This window comes from Geotrypetes seraphini, chromosome 14, assembly GCF_902459505.1.
Source record: "Geotrypetes seraphini chromosome 14, aGeoSer1.1, whole genome shotgun sequence".
Taxonomy (NCBI): domain Eukaryota; kingdom Metazoa; phylum Chordata; class Amphibia; order Gymnophiona; family Dermophiidae; genus Geotrypetes; species Geotrypetes seraphini.
The window spans coordinates 63,683,339-63,695,119 of record NC_047097.1 but is presented as its reverse complement, the minus strand read 5'-3'; the positions used below and the strand labels follow the sequence as shown (position 1 = coordinate 63,695,119).

The 11,781-nt window shown below is 39.1% G+C and overlaps 2 protein-coding genes across 2 annotated transcripts; both read right to left on the bottom strand.

The window, feature by feature from the left end:
• Nucleotides 1-799: 799 nt before the first annotated feature.
• LOC117348188 (olfactory receptor 1019-like) lies at nt 800-1,790 on the bottom strand. Its single transcript, XM_033919946.1, has one exon. The coding sequence runs from the start codon at nt 1,788-1,790 to the stop codon at nt 840-842; it is 951 nt and encodes a 316-aa protein (XP_033775837.1). The 3' UTR covers nt 800-839.
• A 5,730-nt stretch (nt 1,791-7,520) lies between these two features.
• Nucleotides 7,521-8,477, bottom strand: LOC117348157 (olfactory receptor 1019-like). Its single transcript, XM_033919859.1, has one exon. It carries the CDS (start codon nt 8,469-8,471, stop codon nt 7,521-7,523), a length of 951 nt encoding a protein of 316 aa, XP_033775750.1. The 5' UTR covers nt 8,472-8,477.
• Nucleotides 8,478-11,781: the final 3,304 nt, after the last annotated feature.

Here is an 11,781-nt window from a genome sequence, read left to right as displayed (position 1 = left end):
TTCAGACAATAAACAAATTCAAAAGAAAATACATCAAACTAAAAGAAAATATAATATCAAGTCCACATTATTATGCGGGCTGACTGACCTGTTGGAGTTACCAAGAAAACAAAAAAACCAAACAGTATACCAAAATCTTCTAAGTCAGGCAGATAAACATTCTAGTTTCACTTGATCTCAACCTCTGCATTCGTTAAAGGCAACATATCTAATTTAGGTATATCTTGAAGGAAAATTTCTAAATGAGCTGGATCAACAAAATCGGCTTCTTTTCTACTTTCCACGATGGATCTAGTAGACCAACTTCTTTCTCGTTTCCTTAATACTGTATAGAATTACCCTATAAAGTCTGCTTTCTCCATGGATTATTTATATGAAGGAGAAAATGTGTAAATTATAATATTAAGAAATAATATGATCCGCACATTGTCTGTGATTACAAAAATCATTGTTGTGGCAAAACTAATGTAGGTCGTCAAGAACCAGATTCTATAAAGGGCGTCTAAATCGGTAGATGCCTTGAAAGACGGTGCCGGCCACATGTCAATCACGCTTAGGCACTGTTTACAGAATCATACCTTACAGCGCCAATCACAAACTTAGGTGCCAGTAACATAGGCCAGGGTTTTACTGGCCTACATAGCAGGTGCCTAATTTATTTTCTGAATTGTGCCTAATGGCACCTATCTCTGTCTCCACTAGGTTTTATGCGATAGGCACCTACCTTTTATAGACTCAGGTAGGTGCCTGAATTTTTTTTTCCAATTCTGAGCTTGTTAAAGCTCGTTTAGGTAATTAATGTCGGCACCGATGTAGGCATTCAGCGGCATTTAACATAATCATCCTTTACAGAGTCTGTCGCCAACTATCTTCTTGATGACTTTCCTCACAGCTTCTTTCACATCCTTATTTCTCAGACTGTAGATCAGGGGGTTTAGCATTGGGATTATAACCGTGTAGAACACAGATGCCACTCGGTCCTGGTCCATTGCGTACTTTGAACTGGGCCGCATATACATGAAAATGAGAGTGCCGTAAAACAAGCTCACAGAGATAAAGTGGGAGGCGCAGGTATTGAAGGCCTTGTGTCTGCCTGCGGCCGAGGACATCCTCAGGATGGCGTAGAGGATGAAAGCGTAGGAAATGAGGATGACCAGCAGGGTGCCAACTTGAATGCTGCCTCCAAAAATGAATAGTAAGATTTCATTCAATGATATGTCGGAGCAGGAAAGTTTTAAGAGGGGTGGAATGTCACAGAAGAAATCGGTAATCTCGTTGGATTTACAGAAGGACAGACTGAAGGTACTGGCTGTATGCACGATAGCATTAACTAAGGCTGCAAAATAGGCACCGCTTACCAGTCCAAAGCAAATATTTTTTGTCATAACGGTGGTATAAAGCAGTGGGTTGCAGATGGCAACATAGCGATCATAAGACATGGCGGCAAGGATCAATAGGTCTGAGCCTGCAGCTGCAGCAAAGAAAAACATTTGAGCTGCGCAACCAGAAAATGAAATGGTTTTCTTTTCTGATAAGAAATTGATTAATGTTTGAGGAATAATAACCATTGAGTAACAGAGATCTACAAAGGCTAAATGCCTGAGGAAGAAGTACATGGGCGTCTGGAGCTGAGGATCTATAGTAATGACCGCAAATATGCCGATATTACCCAATATTGTTATGCTATAAACCAATAAAAATAGAACGAAGAACAGAATTTGAAGCTCTGGATCATCAGTGAGTCCCAAGAGAATGAACTCAGTCACTGAGGAATGATTCCTGATGTCCATAAGGGGATTGAATGTTCTCTTCCAAAAAGAATCTTCTTTTGTAAGGCTTCCTAGTTAAGATAAAATATAAAAAAAATATAAAATAGATATATGAGTGCAGTACATATGATCCGTTCATTCAGCTAATATAACTTACATTGCATCTGTTTTCTGTGTATTCCTAAAGACAGTACATATTTACTACGAATAAGTGATGAATTATTTTTTTTCTGCCTCTCAAAATAAAAGAATTTACTCTTTTGAAAACTTTGAAACAGGAATAAAAAAAAAATCAAGACTTCTATGTTAACATCATACTTGAAGGCTGTTAAAGACACAACTGGCCAATCCAGCCTGTAACATCAGATGATAACCCGACAAAACCACCACCACTGTCTCTTCTTGGAAGTGAAAATTATTTCTCTGCTGCTCTTAACTGAGGCACCAAGCTTGCCGTCTATCTTCTTGGATTTACAGCAGCAATTTTTAAGACATAGGCCCTCTTCTATTAAACTGCGCTAGCAGTTTTTAGCGCAGTGAGCCACGCTGCTCCCGATGCTCATAGAGTTCCCATGAGCGTCGGGCGCAGCGCGGGCCATTCAGCGAGGGTCTCTGCGCAGTTTAATAGAAGAGGGGGATCGTTTCACTTATAAGGGTATTAAAACGGCTTGTTACAGAGCCAAAAATTCTAGAACAAAAAATGGATCCAGGCCTCAACAATAACTTAACACTCCATTCATATTATTCAAAGCAAAAAAATCTACATGGGAATAAGATCTTCACAAAGCAGAGGTGTCAAAGTCCCTCCTCGAGGGCCGCAATCCAGTCGGGTTTTCAGGATTTCCCCAATGAATATGCATGAGATCTATTAGCCTACAATGAAAGCAGTGCGTGCAAATAGATCTCATGCATATTCATTAGGAAAATCCTGAAAACCCGACTGGATTGCGGCCCTCGAGGAGGGACTTTGGCACCCCTGTTCACAAAGATAGTGGAGAAAAAAAAACCCCTCACTGTCGCTGAGGATTCACAAACCCTTCACTACTCAATAACTTCCTTCATAACACTATACACAGGTTAAAAAAGCACATCACAGGTTAAAAAAGAAAAACATTCTTGAACTTTAAATGAATTGCATTTTGAGTGCACGAGTGGAGTTTTAGATAAACAGAAGAATAAAACAGGGGAAACAAAACCACAAACTCAAATACACAAAGTATAGGGTGGAATTGTCTAAATCAGAATGATGTCCACACAACAGAATGTCCTTCAACTCATCTGATGGTCCAAATAGCAATTCCAGTACGCCCAGTACGTTTCTTGGCCCTGAGCAACTGTTGCATAGCATTTAAATGAGAGACTACACATTTATTAATAACACCATTTGACACCACTTTGAAGACTCTTAAGTCTCCTGAAGCAGGCCTGTTTGGCCAAAACATGTGCATGTCGAGTCATTGAGTTATTGGATGAATAAAATTATTTGGACCATCAGATGAGTTGAAGGACATTCTGTTGTGTGGACATCATTCTGATTTAGACAATTCCACCCTATACTTTGCGTTTTATATAAACACATATAATTCATTTTTATTAACTGCACATTTTCAGAAACTTTTCCCAAAGTTCCCCAAGAGAGATTCCTGAGAAAATTAAAGAGTAATGGGATAGGAGGCAATGTTCTGCTTTGGATCAGAAATTGGTCATTGGATAGAATATAAGGAGTAGGGTTAATGCCCATTTTTCTCAATTGAGCAGGGTGAATAGTAGAATGCTGCAGGGATCTGTACTGGGTCCAGTGCAATTTTGCATATTTATCAATGATCTGGAAATTGGAACAACAAATAACATAATTAAATTTGCAAATGGCACAAAACTATTCAAAACTGTCAAAACATATGAGGACTATGGAAAATTGCAGGAAGACTATAGAAAATTGGACATCCAAATGGCAGATGAAATTTAATATGGACAAATGCAAAATAATGTACACCAGGAGTCAGCACCCAAGAATAGGATCTGGGTGTCATTGCAATGTAGACACTACGCTGAAATCTTTTGCCCAGAGTATCGCTGTGGCAAAAAAGCAAACAGGGTGCTAGGAATTATTAGGAAAGGAATGGTAAATAAGACCAAGAACATTATAAGGAGGAAGCACATGGCAGTCTGAAGCTGAGGATCTTTAGTATTGACCACAATCATGCCAATATTCTCCAATATTTTAAGCTATAAATCAATAAAAATAGAATAAAGAGCAGAATCTATAGGTCTGGATCATCAATGAGTCCCAAGAGAATGAACTCAGTCACTGAGGAATGACTCCTGATGTTCATAGAGGGATTGAACGTTTTCTTCCTTTGTAAAGCTTCCTAATAGGAGACAGAATAAAAATGGATATATAAAAATATACAGTACTTACATATAACATGATATTTGGTAACAGATAAAGACCCAACTGGGCCATCCAGTCCACCCAGTACAATGATTTGTGTTTATCTGCTGCTCCATGCAAGCTTCACCACCACTACCACCACCACCATCTCTTTCTGGAATTAGAAATGATTTCACTGCTGTTCCTAACTGCTTGGTTTCTGTCTTCTTGCCATTAGAACAATCTGGGGTCAATATTCAGACTGAGGGAGACAGCCCGGATGAGTCCCATGGTCGGTGGTCAGTCCGGATATTCAAGACTGGGCTGTTTCCAGTGACTGGCACTGAATATTTGGGTGTTTATGGCCAGTTTAAATTTGACCGACAAAGTCGATATTCAGCAGTGGCTGGTTAGATTTAAACCAGTGAAAGATATTTCAGTTGGCTAATTAATGGACCAAACATAGAAACATGATGGCAGATAAAGGCCAAATGGCCCATCCAGTTTGTCCGTCCACAGCATCCACAATCTCCTCCTCTCCCTATTGGCTAAGGCTCTTAACATTTGCATCTTCTCTTCTTATAGGCTAAGGCTCTTTACATCTGCATTGTGAGGTCATAGAGCTTTATGGTTATAGAAACATGACGGCAGATAAAGGCCAAATGGCCCATCTAGTCTGCTCATCTGCAGTAACCATTATCTCTTTTTCTCTCTCCCTTTTGGCTAAGGCTCTTAACATTTGCATCTTCTCTTCTTATAGGCTAAGGCTCTTTACACCTGCATTGTGAGGTCATAGAGTTTTATGGTTCTTGAAACATAGAAACATGATGGCAAATAAAGGCCAAATGGCCCATCTAGTCTGCCCATCCTCAGTAACCATTATCTCTTTCTCTCTCCGAGAGATCCCACGTGCCTATCCCAGGCCCTCTTGAATTCAGACACAGTCTCTGTCTCCACCACCTCTTCCAGGAGACTGTTCCACGCATCTACCACCCTTTCTGTAAAAAAGTATTTCATCAGATTACTCCGGAGCCTATCACCTCTTAACTTCATCCTATGCCCTCTCAGTGCAGATTTCCTTTCAAATGAAAGAGACTCAACTCATGCGCATGTACATTACGTATGTATTTAAACATCTCTATCATATCTCCCCTCTCCCGCCTTTCCTCCAAAGTATACAGATTGAGATCTTTAAGTCTGTCCCCATACGCCTTATTATGGAGACCACATACCATTTTAGTAGCTTTTTTCTGGACCAATTTCATCCAGTTATATTGCACAATTTATACGACTAACCTCTAAATGCTAACTGTCAATGTTCAGCGGGAGATAACCCACTATCTCCCGCTGAATATTTGCTGGATAGCTAGTTAAATGGGTTTAAATATCTGGTGATCTGTGTTTATTCCTCACATTTTGGAATGCCATTACTTGCAATATTTCCATCACCTCTTCTGAGGGCGCAATGTAGACCTTCACCACACTTTCCATGAATAAATATGCCTGGATGTTGCTTGTAATCTCCCTTCTTGCAGCTATATTTCATATGATATATTATGTTATGTTAATCAGGTTTTCTGTTACACATTTACCCATTCAGTTCATGGTCAGATTACAATACAAGAGGTTGGGTCAGTTATCCATGAAGTTACAATGAACACATTGACACGGACATTCAATAGGGTTACTAGTACAGGTAGATCAGTATAACTATTAATAGAGTTAGGCCATAGTTTCAAATATATAGTTACAAGTAGGAAATTGTTGGTTCTTCATTTCGTTCCAGGAGTTGCATTAGACAGTTTAGAAATGGGCTTTTACAACTACAGTTTCAGTTACTTCAGGGTTGGCTCCCTGTATTGGTATAGAAATACTTTTAGAAGATTGTTTTTTTTTAAAAAAAATTTATAACCCGCTTTTCAATACATATAAAAAACAGTCACACAAACAAGCGACCAACACTTACACCTAAACAGCTGAATTAATGCCCATATTTCACATTGCAAAATAAGTGTCTCTTCAATAACTTCTGAAACCCAACGAGATGACATTGCTTTCTGATGTACAAAGGTAGAAGATTCCATTCCTGTGGTCCTCTACAGGAGAACATAGTCACACATGAGGAATTCAATCTCAGGTCCCTTACAGATGGCACAGACAAATCACCATGATCCTCTACAGGAGAACATAGTCACACATGAGGAATTCAATCTCAGGTCCCTTACAGATGGCACAGACAAATCACCATGATGAACAGAGCACCATTTTGACAAAGGAACATAAGCATGAATAGTTAGTTTCTGAAGTTTTCTGAACCTGAGATACTGGTCACAAGATCATAGTGTAAATGGTAGTTGTTTTCAGCATTTTGCTATTTGCTATTGGATGGATATATTGTTACATGTTGGGAATTTTATTTGGAAAAGATTTCTGATGGAATATCTGTTGGAGGTACCATGGAGTAGGATTGCCAACTCTGTTAGGTAGTTGGGGGCATTCCTCCTCAGGGTCTTAAAGGCAGTGATGCCTATGTTAAACTTGATCCTTGCGGATATGGGCAGTCATATAGTAAGGCTGTAGGTATTTCGATTTCCATAGTTCATACATGAGTCCTAGTGCTGCATGATGAGCTAGTTGTAGACGCGATAGCAATGTTTTAGAGCAAAGAACTAGTGTTATATTTCAGTAGTCTAGTCAAGATAGGATTAGGGATTGCACTGAAATTCAGAAAGCTTCTATTTCAAAGTAATTTCTGATGGAGCTTAGCTTTCTCATCAAAAAGAAAGATTGTTTTATTATTGATTGTACGTGGCTTTTCATGGATAGTTGGTTATCAATTTCTAATCCTAATATTCGGGATTGTAGTTCTAATGGGAATTCTGTGTCATCTTAAGTGAGCCTCGAACAATATTCAGGTAGTGCCTACATAAGTGGTAACTAGTGAATATCTGACGACACCCACATAAGATCTGGCAGCCTGCATGGCTCTGGATGTTCAATATTAGTGCTTAGACATGGCCTGGCTTTTAAAATCAGGGCCATATTCTGCTGACTGCAACTGGTTGAATATTGAGCAGATCATTTTAAGCTCCTAAATTTAGATATTATTTTCAACTGAAAAATTATGCTTCTAAATTCAGCTTAAAATAAGACTGAGTACCTACTGTAATTGAGAAGCTTACATTTATTAACTCAGTTTTGTTTTTCTTTGACTATCAAGTCCTCTGGCTTTAGCATTATCACCACAAAACTAAAAACCACAGCCATACCTTTTTAGAGAATCTCATTGAGTTTCTATAAATATTTTTGCTGACTGATAACCTGAAGAGAGGGACTAGAAGGGGACACATTCCACTAGATCCATCATTTCTGACCCATGATTATGGCCTACAAAGACAAACTTTTGTTTTCCCAATTGCTTTCTTCAATGCATTTACCACTTCTTTGTTTCTAAGGCTATAAATCAAGGGATTTAACATGGGAATCACAATACTGTAAAACACAGAAGCCACTTGGTCCTGATCCAGACCAAAACTCAACGAGTTTGGTCTGAAATACATGGAGATGACTGTCCCATAGAATATGGTGACGCAGGTGAAATGAGACACACAAGTGTTAAAAGCTTTCCGTCTTCCCCCTGCAGCGTGGATCTTCAGGATGGTGGTGAGGATATATATATAGAAGATGATAATGGTGAAAAAGCAACTCATGGTGGCTAGACCACCCAAGACAAATATCACAATTAAATTGATAGTGATATCAGTGCAGGAGATATGGAAGAGAGGAGGGATATCACAAAAGAAATGATTGATCATGTTGGATCTACAGAAGGACAAATGGAACGTACAACCTGTCTGTATACATGATTGAAGTAAACCGCCTATATAAGCCCCAGCCGCTAAGTAAACGCACACCTTCTTGTTCATAATCACTGGATAAAGCAGTGGGTTGCATATGGCGACATAACGATCATAGGCCATTACGCCAAGAAGGAAATTTTCTGCTGTGGCAAACGCTACAAAGAAATACATTTGTGTGGCACAGCCAGTAAAAGAGATGACTTTCCTTTCCGCAAGAAAGTTATGTAACATGTTGGGAGTGACGGCTGAGGAATAAAACAGGTCTGAGAAGGACAAGTTAGTGAGGAAGAAGTACATGGGAGTCTGAAGTTGAGAGTTAACGCAAGTGAGTACAATGATTCCAATATTGCCCATCAAGGTGGTTATATAGACCAGTAGTAACAGCGCAAAGAGTAGAATCTGTAGTTCTTGATCATCCGTGAGTCCCCGGAGAATGAACTCAGTCGCACTGGTCCGATTCTCACTTTCCATTTATTTCCCACTCAAATCCTCAAAACTGGAATAAATGTCGTACTTCTGGGCAGGGTTCCTTGAGAGCCTGCAATAGAAAAACACCGCATCCAAAAGAATCTAGTTTCAGCATGGTTCCAACAAAAAGGCATTTAGGATTTCAAGTCTAAAGGTATGAACTTTGGATCTTTTCCAGATAAGCCCCGCCAAAAAGTTAACCCCCGCCACCCAAAAAAGATTATAAAAAAGAGGCGCGATCTGTATATAGTAAAGTGGGGGGGGGGTTCCCCCCCACCCCCCACCCCCGTCGGAGCCCTTAAAAAAATGGTCGACAGTTTATCCTATTTTTTTATAATGTTAAGTTTCATATCCTCTTTTTTATAATCTTTTGTGGGTGCTCCGACGGAGGGTGTGGGGGGGAACCCCCCCACTTTACTTTATACACATCGCGCCGCGTTGTGGGGGCGTTGTGCTGAGAACTTCACTGGTTAAGGTTGCGTGTGCTGGCAAAAGGTGGCGGGGCTTAACTTTCGGTGCGTGCACTTTTTCCATTAGTGGCGGGGCTTATCTGGAAAAGATCCTGAACTTTAACAGAAACGATATCTTTAAGTGAAATGGAATTCAGTGCCCTCTCTTGTAAATTTCAGTTCTCTATGACATACCAAATAACTCCGAGAGTTGCCATGGCTATCTAAAGACAGTCAGCAGGTCAGCTGATCCTGGTGAGGGAATCTCCATCAGCTGAGCCGCCAGGAACCCCCCCCAAACTGGCCCAGCTGATGGGGATTCCTTCTGCTGTGATCATCTGATGGGAAGCCTACAGGTTGGGTTTGTTTGGGGTTTTTTGCTCTTTGGTTGGTGGGAGGGGATTGTGACCACTGGGGGAGTAAGGAGGGTCATGCCTTAAATCATCCAGTGATCTTCTTGTCAGTTTGGGCACCTTTGTGGAACTTAGACGCAACTCAAACAGGTGTAACTGCTGGCGTCTAAGTTCCCTCTAGGAAAGCTTTGATTATGGCTGGTACGTCCAGGTTGAAGCCCGCCTGATTCCCGCCCATAACCCACCTCCCAACTTGTCCCTTTGATCTTTGGATGCACAGCAGCTTAGAAGTGCTTCAGCACGTCCAGAAAATTGGTTTTGATTATCGGCACTTGGATGTCCCTGCTATTAGGACATCAGACTTTATGCTGGCTTTTAAAGTTTTGATTATGAGCTCCATAGAATTTTATATAGAGTTAAATATGTTACAAAGAATTATACATGCTACATATAGTTATTAAATTGTTAATAAATGAATAAATAATGCTGCCTGGAACAACAGAGGCATCAATTTTGCAAACCTTTGAGCCCTACAAAATAGTAGAAAAATGCAGGTCTTAAAATGCACAGTTGCAAATTTTATAACATACAAGTGTTAAGTGCTGGACTTCATAAGACTGCATTTACTAGAAGAATCAATGAATGAATTCGTTTTGAGGTGATGATAAACTCATATAATGAGTCAAAATGTTGTGTGATCGTGGCACCGAGGTACGCCCCTCTTCAAACCCATCATGCACCCAAAAAGAGGGAGGAAAAGCCTCAGACTCATGTAGCAGTATAGAACCAAAAGGTACAAATCAAAACTGCTTTTGATCCTTTCACTGGCAAAAAAAAACCTCCCTCACATGAATTAGCCACATTTGTCCCCTTGATGGATACCATAAGCCTAAACCAGCAAGCCTTGGAATAAGTGTAAATGACGATGGGGAAATGTTTTAAAATGTGGGTATATTTAAAACCATAAACGGCAACAGCTCAACTTACCTGAACAACCGCCTCATCCAAATTACATCAACTAGACATAGGAAAACCCACACTCCATTCATACACCCTCCAATCAAAGAAGTCAAACGGAAAAAACTATATGAAGGCCTCCTAGCCATACAAGCAGCAAAACTTGACACCAGATCTCCAGTCTACTGATTAAGACCCCAGACAACAAAACATTCAGAAAAGAAATAAAGACCCTACTTTTCAAGAAATTCCTGCAATCGACTTAATGCCGTTAGCTCCTTCCCACTTCCCAATATCTTCCCAATTCCCCAAAGCAACCTCATCTACTCTTTATCTCCTCTAGAAATGACCAGATATCTTCTTCTTGTAATGCGTTTTTTGTAATTCTTTTGTAATCCGCCTTGATCCGCAAGGCAATGGCAGAATAGAAATCTCTAATGTAATGTAATGTAATGTTTATTGTCCTTACCCACTAAAAAGTCCACATATAATTTTATACCATCGAACCCCCTTAAAGTGAGGGTCCCACAACTTCTTGTTGACAGATATGATATTCTATCACAGAAGAATAATAGAAAATCACATGCTTTGTTTGCGTTTCCTTCGGTTAAGGGCTGCAAAAGTAAGAAATATCATGACAAAGATTTCCGATTACTCTTAGCCAGTTCCATTTCATATGAGCACTTTGGAAAGTTGCTGAAAACTTTTCTCTTTTCTAAATTTCTGACAAATTAGTTAGTTCTGTATTCTTTATAAAATTATTTTTTCTCTCCTTTAGTATAATCTTTTGTAAACCGCATAGAACTTACGGTTATGCAGTCTAGAAATTTGTTCTTATGTTATGTTTATGTAAACGCTGGCATTTTAAAATGAGTATTTACCTTTCTATGCCATTTACACAGGAAAATGCCATTACTTACACACGTAGATGCACCACGTTCATTCTATGTATTTAAACTTAGATATTAACGTCCTAGAAAAGGTAAGAACCAGAGACTGAAAACAATAATACTGTTTTGGAGTAGCTTTCTACAACTTTTCTTTGCAAAAATGTTTTTCCTTAAAAATTAAACTTGGGTTTTCTTTCAATTCTTAGAATTGAAAGAAAATGTGAAAGCACTGGGGGTTAAATTTCAATGACGTTATCCCTGTAAATGTATGATCTCTTTGGATGTTTTTTATTAATGAACTCTCCGAATTGCAGTTCTTTTTGGAAGGAAAGGGGTTAGTAATCCAGCATGCCAAATGATTCTTTATTTGCTGGTCCAGAAAAGTAGGAAAATGAGCTGCTATTATGATTTATTTTTTTCTTTTTGTTAAAAAGGTTGTTTAAATATGCCATTCCCTCTGGTATGTGAATTGTCTCTAATGTGGGCCACTTAAGAGTCTTTACAATTTGAATATTTGATGGTGCTTGGAAATGTAAAAATTTGCTCTGTAATATTTGAGATAGACTCTGTTCTGTCTAATGATTGTATTTTGTTAAAGTATAAATAAATGATTTTTAAAAAAAATTAAACTTAGGAGAATAAAGTCTACTTCCAGAGGTAATAT

What these genes read in the sequence shown, in the direction of transcription:
- LOC117348157 (XM_033919859.1), bottom strand. Translation starts at nt 8,471, where the DNA reads ATGGAAAGTGAGAATCGGACCAGTGCGACTGAGTTCATTCTCCGGGGA.
- LOC117348188 (XM_033919946.1), bottom strand. Translation starts at nt 1,790, where the DNA reads ATGGACATCAGGAATCATTCCTCAGTGACTGAGTTCATTCTCTTGGGA.